Source organism: Panthera uncia, chromosome C2 (genome assembly GCF_023721935.1).
Source record: "Panthera uncia isolate 11264 chromosome C2, Puncia_PCG_1.0, whole genome shotgun sequence".
NCBI classification, from domain to species: Eukaryota; Metazoa; Chordata; class Mammalia; order Carnivora; family Felidae; genus Panthera; species Panthera uncia.
Genome location: NC_064810.1, coordinates 107,077,907 through 107,091,033, shown reverse-complemented (window position 1 = coordinate 107,091,033; position 13,127 = coordinate 107,077,907). Strand labels below are relative to the sequence as shown.

Genomic DNA, 13,127 nt, shown 5'->3' with positions numbered 1-13,127 from the left:
CTCCCATGGATTATCTAGTGTATTCAACCTGGGTAATGTATGATGACATTGAAATAATAAATTTTCTAAAGTTATATTACTTGTTCTTAGGAATCTCATTTTCAGGCTTGAAAATTAAGAACAAATGTTTCCAAACATATTGATATTCCATTTAACATAAAAAATAATCTTTAGCTTTTTTCCACCCCAAATTTATTTCACCTGATGTCATCAAGCTTTATACAAGATTCTAAAATTGAATTGCTCGCAGGCTTAAAAAAATAAACCAGGGAAGCAAGGGCATGGGAGTTAGGGAGAAACACAGTTTTTTGTTTCATGGACCAGTGACTTATGTAATTGACTAATTGACAATCATGAATGTAAAAAATGTACAACTAAGCAATTAGTTATTATCAACAGTTGTGAAGTCTACTGGTAATAGTGATAGGCTAATGGGGAAAATCCTCATCATTGAGATTTAGCTGATAGTGTAAAACAAGAAATCATAATTTGCAAAGCTGAGCTTGAAGACTAGTATTTAATATGAGCCATAAAAATATTATCACTTGCCTGAAGAATGACATATCAGGGTACAATTAAAGCAGCAGGATCTTTACAGTTAATGTTTAGTCTTGATAGCACATTTCATAAGAGCATTTTATATAACGGGTGGATTTTAATCAAAGTACATAGTGTGGGAGATAGTATTCACTTTAAGTGAATAACGTACTGCACATAATTTTAATATTTTAAGCTAAAAATAATTTCTTGGCACTGTTGATAACTCAGGCAGCTACATGTGAGGTATAACTTTCATCAAAATTCTCCAAGGACAGAAGTATTTATTTTCTAATTATTTTGTCATTTTGGATGTTATGGCAACTTTCCAGATTTTTTTAAGATCTGGAGAGCATTTAAATTGTCCAGCATATTTTTGAAGTCTCCTCTGTAAATATCCAATATTTATCCTTGAAATCCATTCAAGGCTATGCCATATTGCCCCACCCAAAAGACAAAGAAACAACATTTGCTACTCTGTATAACTAGATCTTAGATTTCTTAAGGTCGGGACCTTCTCTTGACTTTTCTTAGAATCCCACATAGCAGTCGCCTAGGGTTTTGCATGCAATAGGTGTTGCTACCAAAGATTTTATTATTATTACTATTATTATTATTATTATTATTATTACAGGATGTAACTCAGTAGATACTAGAATTTTAAAACATGTAAGATGAAATTGCTAAGTTATGAGTACTATGAGGAAGGGGGTGGGCATGAGGAAGATGAAGTAGGAGAGGACCATGGAGGCAAAGGCTAGGAAAAAGATGCTATATTTAGTTAGAAAGTATCAAAGCCATCCAAGGATTTTTCGCAGGGGAGTGATAATGACCAGAGTTGCGTGATTTTTTTTTTTAATATGATTTATTGTCAGATTGCTTTCCATATAATACCCAGGGCTCATCCCAGCAAGTGCCCTCCTCACTGTCCATCACCCACTTTCCCCTTTCCCCCACCCCCCATCAAAGAGGTGCATTTTAGTCTGGCTGCAGGGTGGAGTAGATCTAGGATAGAGTATAGTTGGGTGAGACAGGAAGTGGAAAGATCACATAGGAAATTAAATAATTTTTTAAAAATTTTTTAATGGTTATTTATTTTTGAGAGACAGAGCACTATCAGGGGAGGGACAGAGAGAGAGACAGACAGACAGACAGCATCCAAGCAGGCTACAGGCTCTAAGCTGTCGGCCCAGAGCCCGACTCAGGGCTCGGACTCACGAACCATGAGATCATGACCTGAGCCAAAGTTGGATGCTTAGCCAACTGAGCCACCCAGGTGCCACATGTAAATTAAGTAATTCTTAAGACAAGGAATGATAATATGAAGTAGGATGGTGGCGATAAGACTGATAGGAGGAGATAAACAGAAGAAATGCTTCTGGAAGGAAGGTATATGACCTGGTCTTTTCCTAAGTAGACTATATAAGACTTTGTAAAAACAAACAAACAAATAAACCAATATTTAAACAATAAAATAAGCATGTAAGATAAATATAAAATGTTCATGTTGGATGATTGGGACCCTTCAGATGCCATTATCAGAAATAAAGTCAAGAGAGTGATGGTTTAGAAGGGAAAATGATGAGGGGCGCCTGGGTGGCGCAGTCGGTTAAGCGTCCGACTTCAGCCAGGTCACGATCTCGCGGACCGTGAGTGAGTTCGAGCCCCGCGTCAGGCTCTGGGCTGATGGCTCGGAGCCTGGAGCCTGTTTCCGATTCTGTGTCTCCCTCTCTCTCTGCCCCTCCCCCGTTCATGCTCTGTCTCTCTCTGTCCCAAAAATAAATAAAAAACGTTGAAAAAAAAAAAAAAGGGAAAATGATGAGTTTGATGTTTGACACATGAAATTTAAAGTTTGTGAGACATCTAAGTGTAAAAAGCTAGCAAGTTAATGCAGATGTCAGGGTAGACATAAAAAATATTTATTTATTTAATAAAGTCTTTAGTAAATTCATTTGTTCATTTATCATTGATCATTCACCTATTCAACCTATTTCTTAAGCACCCATTATGTTCCAGGCACCTTGCTAGTTTTAGATGCTAAAGATAATGAACTCAAAAAACAAATGGACTCAACAAATAAACAAATGTATCTCTGGGCCCACAAATCTATGCTCTCAAAGGACTGATAGTCGAGGGTCTAGAGCAGGTGAGGGCAATAAGAAAAGGAAGGACAACAACCAAAAATAAGGAAATAAACAGCCACAGGTACCTTGTTAAAAGTAAAATTGGGCAATGTGATTGGAGGATGCCTTTCATTGAGTAGTTCTGTTTATTTAACAAGCTATTGTAGATGAATAAAATGTTAGAGATGACATTAAAAGAAATACTTGTGTTATTAAATAACTGTTTATCCCAAATATTTGCAGCAGGGAAAAGACTTTCTGAATGAAGATGATAATTTTCCCTTGCTCTAAACTCTTTATAGCAAAAAACAATCTTAGCAGAGTTTGTAAAGTAAATTGTGATTATAAATCATAGATTACAGTACCGCTTTGGGATGAACTCTCTGTTGTCATCAATAATAAAAGACCTACATTTGTTTTATCACAGAAGATTTTTATATACAATTAAGTGAAACTGACATACTGGAAAATAGCTTACCAGGCAGAAAGCCAGCCCCAGGCCTGCCATCACAGAATAATGCCAATAATCTTTAACCATCTTCTTTCTTTGTAGTCTTCCCAGCTGGCATCCTGCAGCCCCCCTTCTTCAGTGCTCAGCAGTCTAACTCATTGAACTATGGGGGTATCGGCATGGTCATAGGACATGAAATCACCCATGGCTTCGATGACAATGGTAAAGTGCCGTGGACACTTTCCTTTGGCTGAGACAGATCCTAATAAACCTGATTAAGAGTTATTATACTTGATCAATACAAGAACATATTTATTCATCCGTGTACCACTGGCTAATAATCATACTTTTAGTATTCCTTTTAAATTGTTCTTAGGAAGATCAGAAATTTCTAGTAGTGAGGTAAGCAATGTGTGCTTTCCACTCTTGACTGAATAACACAAATATTTACATTGAGAAGACACTGATATTTGTCAATGATAAATGTTTGGTCTTATTTCATGAAAGTGTCTATTAATTCAACTATACAGTAATTTTCACAGGTAGGTACTAATACCATTTCAGTTTTTTTAATGGAAAAAAGTAAAGGCACATGAAAGAATTGCTAGGAATTAGTGGAATCAGGATGTGAGTTCAAGTAATTTGTCTTTGTAGCCCTTTTCTTATTCACTACATCATAAGTAACTATTTAAAAGGATGATAAAATGAAGTCTTAAAACATGACATGTAATAAATGCCACTGTAGCTCAAAAAAGGGAAAGATCAATGTGTTTAGATTTAGTGGGAAAGCCCCAGGAGGAAGGCACTTCTTTCTGTGTGCTTGAAGTTGAGGGAAACTGAGTCCACGGTGTGTCTCATGAAGGGTCTGAGATATGAAATGAATGCAGAATAAAAATAATGGTCTTTTTAAGTTTCAAAATATCAAATTAAACAGTCTTGGTCAACATGAAAACTCTCCAAGAGAAACAAGGCACGATTTCAGGACTGGCTTACCTGGTGGCCTCGGCTGAGATATCAGGAACCAAGTGGACGCAAGGCCTGGATTAATACTAAGGCACATCAGCAAAGCAGGCCCTGGCAGCCCAGGTTTCATCAACACAGGATGAGGAAGGGAGCAGTTCCTCTCATTACCTGTACAGTGTAGTGTTCTCTCACACAGTGGTATTTTGTTCCTTGCCTTTCAGATTAAACATACCTTATTGTAATTCTTGATGTAATGAGTTCCCATTTTACTTAAATCATTATATTACAGGCAGGAATTTTAATAAGGATGGAGACCTTGTTGACTGGTGGACTCAACAGTCTGCAAATAATTTTAAAGACCAATCCCAATGCATGGTGTACCAGTATGGAAACTTCTCCTGGGACCTAGCTGGTGGACAACATGTATGTCATCAGCACTCTCTTGAAAAGTTTTAGATATATTCAATCTTTTTTATTGTTGTTGTTGTTGACGACGATGATGTTTTATTTTTTTGAATATAGATGACATGTAATGTTACATTAGTTTCAGGTATATAACTTTGTGACTTTACAATTTTATACACTGTGCTTTAACCACGAGTGTAGCTACCATCTGTCTCTTGACATTGTTATTACAGTATCACTGACTGTATTCCTTATGCTCTGCCTTTTATTCCTGTGCCTTCCTCATTCTATAACTGGAAGCCTGAATATCCCTCTGGTCTTCACCCATTTGGTCCATCTCCCTGTCCCCTTCCCCTCTGGCAACTATCAGTTCTCTGTATTTATAGTTCTGGTTTTTTAATTCATCCTTTTTAGATTCCATTTATGCGTGGAGTCATATGATATTTGTCTTTCTCAGCCCGACAACATAATACCTTCTAGGTCCATCCATGTTGCCTCAAATGGCATGATCTCATACTTTTTTATGGCTGTGTAATATTCCTGTGTGTGTGGGCATGTGTGTGTGTCTCTTCTTCCTTACCTGTTTGCCTATCCATAGACACTTCGGTTGTTTCTGTGCCCTGGCTGTGGTCATGCTACAGTAAATAAATATATCTTTTCAAGTTAGTGTTTTTGTTTTCCCTGGGTAAATACCCAATAGTGAAATTATTGAATCATATGGTATTTCTATTTTCAATTTTTTGAGGAATAGATATAGTCCATCTTAAGTGCATTATTGATGCCTTCTTAACAATCCAAATACAGGTAAGAATCTTTAAGCATCTTTTGTTTTTTAACAGCTCAATGGAATTAATACACTGGGAGAAAATATTGCTGATAATGGAGGCATTGGCCAAGCATACAGAGTGAGTAATAATATTGTTTCCCATTTTAATGTTTGGCGTATATATTTATCATATTTAATCACTGATGTAAAGCCTTTAGCAAAAGGTGCATATAATGTAGGGAGTAAGCAATGAATAGAAAGTAGAAAATACATGGGGAAAAGGGGGATTGGGCAGTACAGTTATGATTGAGCTGAACACCAGTCTAAGCTCCTGAGAAGCTGAGGAGAAGAAACATGGAATGTTATATGAGCAGAAATGAGGAGACATGCACGTTCCATAGAGGAAGCAACATTTTTCTAAGAAATAATCTCTGAAATAATTTTTTAGAAAAGGTATCTCATAAAAAGGGTTATTTCAGTCATTGATCAGTGTACTAAATGGGACCCCCCGTTTCACAGCAGGTGAAGCAGTTAGGAACCATAATCAGCATCAACCACAGTCCAGTTACAATGATACAGTGAGGGACTGAAGTGATATGGCCTTGTGGCATGTGGCCTTGTAGTCATCCAAACTATTATATCCAGAGGGGTATATCCATGGAGCATCCCTGAGAATCTTCGTTTAGCCTTCCATTCATTCTTGCGTTCAACAAATACTTGTTGAGGACCTTACTATTCTCAGCGCTGGAGATGTAACTGCAAACCTTCCATGCAAGATGTCATTATTTGATGGGTTGAAGGATGATCTAGTCGATGCCATGCGCACAAGAAAAAGTAGGGATTTTCACAAAAGAGTAGAGGGATACTGGTCTTGGAATCAACAAGGAGAAAGAGAGAGGGTAGTTTTAAATGCCTCTTCTAACCCTGAGGTAGCTCACATGTGAGACAATGAGCAGTGTCTACTTGAGAAGGTACAAGGGTCAAGGTGCCTCAGGACAGAACCAGGCTTCTCTAAAACCAACACAGATGGAATGTCCTATGCAATGGATGAAGATGTAGGGTTATTTTCCCACTATAGAAATGTATGGGTTAAAGGGGAGTAGGAGGGCCTTAGTGGTTGGGCCAGGAAAGGGTAAGCAGTGAGGGAAAGATGACTGGTAGAACCTGTGACTTGGCAGTGACCATGGATGATCAAAGTGTGAGACTTGAGAGATTGAGCTGCCTGCAAAGTTTCCAAAAGAATGAATCCCAATAGAATCTGGGGTGGGTGGGGGGTGGTACGTTGCTGCTTCTTTGAATGCTTGGTAATATTTTGACTGGATGCCAGTCAATGTGCATTTTACCTCTTAGGATACTAGGTATTTTGTTTTCGCACAAATATTTTTGAGCTTTATACTTGGACACAGTTAAATTCCTTAGAAATGGTTTGATCCTTTTGGATCTTGCTTTTACAACTTGTTTGGTGGGACTAGGGTTCCCACCAAATAGTGTTCAGTCCAGGGACAGTTATTCTCCACTGCTGAGGCAAGACCCTACTGTGTGAAACTCAAGGTCTTCCATTTTTGTCCTGTGTGAATACTAGGCATTTTTATCTCTAATCCTTTTTCATGGTTCCTTCCCTAGTTTCTGGTAGTTTGCTCATATGCATACTCACATACTCAGCTGAATACTTGATCTCTAGAGATCCTCTTCTGTGTGGCTTTCTCCTCTTCAGGACTCTGTCCTTGGTGTCCTTGAACTCTCAGCTCCTTCTCAACTCAAGCAGTCCCTTAAGCTCTGATTGAGTTTCTCTTCTCTATGTTGTAAACTGCAAATGCTTAAGGCAATACACTGGGGCAATTATAGGGCTTATCCTATATGTTTACCATCTCAGAGAGGTCACTCTCCTTTTTGCCTGATGTCCAGTGTAATGTGCACCATTGTTCCATATATTTTGTCCATCATTTGGTTGTTTCAGCAGGAAGGTAAATCCAGTTCTTGTCACTTCATTTTGCCTGGAAGTGGACGGAATTGGCACTCTTAATACTCCCAAACCCCGACAGTTATTCTAATATTCAGACAGATTAAAAATCATTCCTGTAAAACTCTAGTCAAAATCTGGGTTGATGGTACTTCCATGAAGATCCTCACCTAAAACAACTACAGAATTATTATAATGAAGCAAATTACAAGTGTGCAAATATTTTATTATATGTGAAATCATAGCATCTAGTACCTTGTCCCCTTGCTATATTGTGAGCTTCCTAGGAGGGAGCAGGATCAAGTCTTCCCCATGCTCCTAGCATCTTTTCAAAGGAGATACTCAGTAAATCTATATCAATGGCAAGGAGGAAGAAATCAAATATATCTTCTGCTTATCTGAGTGATCACTTTCCTTTGTATTAAATTGGAAGTAACACATCTCAGAAAGTTTGTTGTAAATCTCTTAAGTATATTTAGTAGAGAAAAACTACATTTTTTAATAGTGTTCATAAAGCCTTACGGATTAAGAACACTTTCTGACATTCAAGTAACCTAAATTCCTTCTTCCTAATGTAACTGAGGTTCAGTCTATTTTCCCTTGTCTTCCAGGGGGCCATAATAACTGCTCATCTTTATGCTTAGAATCACAGGATACTAATTTTTAAGAGATCTTAAGGAATGCCTTGACTTTGGGCCTGAATCATTCAAACGAAGTCTGATGAAAGTCTTTTTGCTAAGAGTAATAACTGTGCTAAATATAACCATCACAAACTCCCTTGGCAATCCATTCTTCCAACAACTGGACTTATCCATCTCTCTATAGAACAATATTTAGATAAGTTTTTCATCATTTATTTAAGTCATCCATTCATTCAACTGACATTTATTGATCATTGATATTTTCAGACCATTTGTAAATAAATTCTGGTTTTCTTTCTAATCCATGAAATAGTTGTTAAGTTTCTATATGTAAATATATTATTATGGCGATCCTGATATAAAAGGTTAATTACTTGGTTACTTGGTTACATGGTCTTTTGCATAGATTTATACATAAATTTCAAAATTATAAACATCATGTTTCTATTTCATTAACTGCCTAGGCCTATCAAAATTATGTTAAAAAGAATGGTGAAGAAAAACTACTTCCTGGACTTGACCTAAATCACAAACAACTATTCTTCTTGAACTTTGCCCAGGTAGTGTATCTTTTTTGATTGATAGATATGAAAATCATTTTGAGTTATAATTTCATAGTAAGTTAGATATTGCATGCTGAGTTTTCTTGTTTTAATCAGTTATGGCAGAGCATTTGACTTGACTGACTTTCATTGTTTATAACAGACTATCATATCATATTAATGGTAATTATGTTTCTGGTTGCCTATCACTGAACAATTATTTGAAGAGTAAATGGTTGGGGAATGCAGAATTCCAATTTAATTTTTGCAATAGGAAGTTGGCCTGCTCAAACAAATAATCTTTGACTGAACCTAAGCACACTACTTTCCTTTTTCTATCCCTATCCCTAGGTGTGGTGTGGGACCTACAGGCCAGAGTATGCTGTCAACTCCATTAAAACAGATGTTCACAGCCCAGGGAATTTCAGGTACGTGGGTTTGAACAGCAGTCAGGTGCTCCAATATTGACTCCATTACTTCTAAATTTGGAAATTTTTTTTTTCTAACTGTGACTATAAAATTTTGAAATACAGTTGTTGTTGTTTTTTTCTTTTGAGGGTCATGGAACAAACGATCACCAGAACAAAACAGGATAAATGTCATGTTTACATGAGCATAGCCTTGACTGCTGTTATCCTCAGAATATACATGACCAATGCTCAGTGCTTGATGGATTCCAACAAAGATGCTGCCTGAGAATAGTAGCTCTATTTAAAGCTAGCATAGACATTTTTAAGAGGCTATGAAAAGTTTAAGCGTAACACCAATGAGTAGCCATTCCAAAGAAAGATTTGCATTCAACATAAAGAGAAATGTTCTTTAATTAGAGGTTGATTAGAATTAGAGGCTTAATTAGATGTAATCAGTGGCTGTCCAACATAAAGTTAGCCCCAGAGCTCCAGGAGAGGATACCTTGAAGCGGAAGTCAGAGAACAGCTCATTAAGGATGCTGGAGAAAAATGCGCTGTAGAGTGGAGGGTTGAGTTAGAAGAAATCTAAAGTCCTTCCGAGACCAGAAAATCTCAGAGAAATCACAACAGTGAAAGAGAATCACTCGAACCAGTGTTTCAGTGTTAAATCCTGGATCCCTGTGTATCTAGTTTAGCACTAAATTATTAATGCTCCCCCTTCCAACATACTATACCACTTCATCGCTGCTAAATGATAAACAACACTTCTCAAGCAGGAACTCTGAAAAACAAATTAAAATTTTGTAGAGTGGTTAGAAAAAGTTTGAGAAAAAGAGAGAATTAAGGGGCTGAGTTTTAAAAGCCCTTCCTAAAATAGCCATAAGTATACTGCCCGGATCATTCACTCCTGGGGAAAAACTACATTCAGTTATGAAACAATAAAATAGCACATTTACAAATTAAAGAATTTACTCAGCTTGTTCTAGTATCATCATTGTAATCACCATCATTTAGTATTTGCCTTAACAGTTCTTTCAAAATTCATTCATTCAGCAACTGTTTATTGTATGCCCAATATGTTTATAATCCAAGGTAAATTCAGTCTTGGTAGAATATTCAAATTAACTTCTTTTTTAGGTAATGAGCAGCAAAAGTCACTAGGTTAATTCCCATTATGGTTTACCCAAGTAACTGTTTCGTTTCTAGAATTTGCTTTTTCCTTACTGAAGTCTTCAGAAGTGAAGGTACAGGAATCTAATTCTGAAGACAACGAATGCAATTCATACGCTCACATTAACCATGATAACAATCTAATTGGTCAAAGTTCTTCCCTCCATATCCCGATGAACTAAAGCATATGTCCGTAGAAACCTAAGTGAATTTAAGTAGTATTATTGTAGTACGTGATACACCTGGCATCCTCAGAGAATGAGGCTTGCAAATTGAAAGCTTTTGATAGCTACAATTTGTCCCTTGAGTGTTGTTTTCATCTTAACCACTGGATGAAAATTTCTCTGTTTAAAATATTTTCTACCCTGTTGCCTTATTAACACAGTATCCTCAACAAAACCTAGCCTTTGTTTTTAAATGACACAGACTATTGTTATGACTACTAGTTGGCATTTTAGTGCTTATTAGTCTCCTGAAATCCTCAAAAGCTAGTGTGGGGAGCAACTTATTCCTACAATACGGAGCCACTGATGGGGATACAGTAGTGCTTTTTTTGACTTTTAATTTTGGCTTTTTATTAGGGTTTTTCTGTTTGTTTCTTTCCTAGTTCTCTTTTCTGTTACTACATTGCCTGCCTTTTGCCATCTCATTCCTTTATTCTGATTAGGTCAGAAAGCATATCTTTATACTTGTATGGTAAAAAAAAAAAAATGCAAGCTTTGAAGTAAGAAACACTTGAGTTCCACCCATGATTCTGCCATTTGCAAGCTGTTACTTAATCAATTTCTTAATATATAAAATGAGGATTAAGTTCTCATAAGAGCCATTGAAGATTAATGTTAATATAGAAGTGTCTGTTACATATATGTGTGTGAAAATTAGTACTAGAATTATTTTTAGACACGAAAGGTATAAACAGAATAAGAATTTCCATGAGTAATTTGAAACAGTTTTTATTAACTAAAGTCAAGGGCTCTTTGTTGCTCATTTCTTATGTCTGTATAGTTCAGAATGTCAGTAACTGATCACCGGTTAAATGATATGTAGGTAAATATGTAACTGTTCTACCTTCAATTTTAAACTGAAAGGATTTTATTATAAATATGTAAAATTTTCTCTCTATAAAAGTACATACTATTTTATTATAAAATATGTAAAATTATTTGTAACTTTCATTTTCTCTATCCTGGTGCAAAAGATGCCTCCTTGACTATTTTTCATTTATAGCAAGAAAAGTATGTGTTGTTTTTTTTAAAAGGGTAAATGGAATGCCAACCCTTTGTCAAGGAAACTATTATTTTCTCTGGAGGTAAAGGGATTTCCTTGGCAAAAGGTTGAGGTTACATTTAGTTTTGGAAACAAGCTGCTTCCTGGCTCTACAAAGTAAAACATATTTTTTAAAGAGCCTTAAAAACTAATAGAAATTGAATTGCTAGTGAAAAATTGTGCATAGTGGGCTGTGTAGAAACATTTCTGAAATAGAGGGAGATTTTGTAAGCTTACGCTTAAATATTCAGAGTATTAACAACAAAAGACAAAATATACTTGATATAAAGCTGAATCTATAAAACAATTTGTTAGGTCTGAGCTGTAATTGTCTTATTCTTCCTAACCAAAGTCTTATGTACTTTACATAAACTTCTAAAAACTTTAGTATTTAAAACAAAAACATTTCCCCATGAGGTTCTAGAAATTGAACTCAAAATTTAAATGACTTCTTTGGAAATTCAGTTTTTCTTAGCCATCTGCAGTCACTCAGAATGGTTGTTATGCTAATATTTACTATATAAAATACACATGTGTTTCTAAAGTTATTCAGATGTAATACTTCTAAACAATATAAAAGGGTCTGATACTTTTTTTAAAGGAAGTCCAAAGGGACAAAGTGATACCAATGTATATGCTACTTAAATAGCAAAAGTGCTAATTTAGATGCTTAAGTTGCTAGGGTCCCCTTTGTGGCTCAGTCAGTTAAGCATCCGACTTTGGCTCAGGTCATGATCTTGCAGTCTGTGAGTTTGAGCCCTGCATCGGGCTCTGTGCTGACAGCTCAGAGCCTTGAACCTGCTTCAGATTCTGTGTCTCCCTCTCCTCCTGCCACTCCCCTGCTCATGCTCTGTCTCTCTGTCTCTCTCTGAAAAACAAACACTTAAGAAAAAATTTTAAAATAGATGCTTAAATTGGTGGATAATTGTCTTCCAGTCAGAATATAAGGGCACTTTATAGAACTAACACTACTAATAAAGCAAGAAATTTTCCCCACAGATTAATTTCTAGCACTTTTTGTAAGAGAGTCTTTCTAGTGTTTTATGTAGACATTTCCAAGTAATATGGTGATTTTATTCCCTATTATTCTATGATATAGTATGCATATGCTAAATCGTCTTTGAAATACTAATGTTTCCTCCATTTACCTTAAATATTAGCATTGGTTTTGATATTTTGTAAGTGTTAGTTTGGATTTTGGTGAACCTTGTAGAATTCCTGTTAGCACTTGTTAATCTTCAGACTGGATCTGGGAATCTATTCTGGCATTTATTTCTTTGTCAATCCATAGTGGAGCATAAGCTGATCAAGGTGACCTTACTTTAACAAAATCATCAACAACAGTTAATGATAAAGATTGGATAGTTTACTTATGAATGAAGCTAGTTAACCTGGTAACCAAGTCATTCATTTAAAAGAAGGAACAAAGGGTTGTCAGAAGACCAATTAATTGCAAAAAGCTCATTCAGTAATTCAAAAATCCAGTTAAGTGCAGGCAGAGGTAGTCTTCTTGATCACCTGATGTTCAACTCTCTATATCTTAAATGTTTTTAAAAGAAGTGATTATTTGCCAAGGCAATAAACAACAATAGTACAATAAAATATTTTATATAATAAAATAAAACTTTCAAGTAAATCACTTTAAGAAATAATTAATAAAAGCCATTTATCTTTGTTATTATAAACACATATGCCACACAGTTTTCATGTAGCATGAAATTCAGGTAAGTATTTTATGTAATATTAATGAAATAGGACCCCACTCTTAAGAGAAAGGATTCATTTGATTAATAATGTATCCACTTTTTGAAATAGATTATTTATGTCCTCCATCCAAAGATTTAATGTAAACAATAAGACATTAATTAGAGTGCTAGGAAGGTAAGTGAAGAC

At 35.8% G+C, this 13,127-nt stretch overlaps 1 protein-coding gene across 3 annotated transcripts in view; it reads left to right on the top strand.

The window, feature by feature from the left end:
- The window catches only part of MME (membrane metalloendopeptidase), a 113,560-nt gene that overhangs the window by 89,540 nt on the left and 10,893 nt on the right, over positions 1–13,127 (top strand). For all 3 annotated transcript variants that reach the window (XM_049628677.1, XM_049628675.1, XM_049628678.1), the window contains exons 18-22: positions 3,214–3,333; positions 4,364–4,497; positions 5,319–5,384; positions 8,311–8,406; positions 8,740–8,816. In XM_049628677.1, the coding sequence (XP_049484634.1) occupies positions 3,214–3,333; positions 4,364–4,497; positions 5,319–5,384; positions 8,311–8,406; positions 8,740–8,816 (493 nt within the window). The remainder of the gene's footprint in view (positions 1–3,213; positions 3,334–4,363; positions 4,498–5,318; positions 5,385–8,310; positions 8,407–8,739; positions 8,817–13,127) is intronic.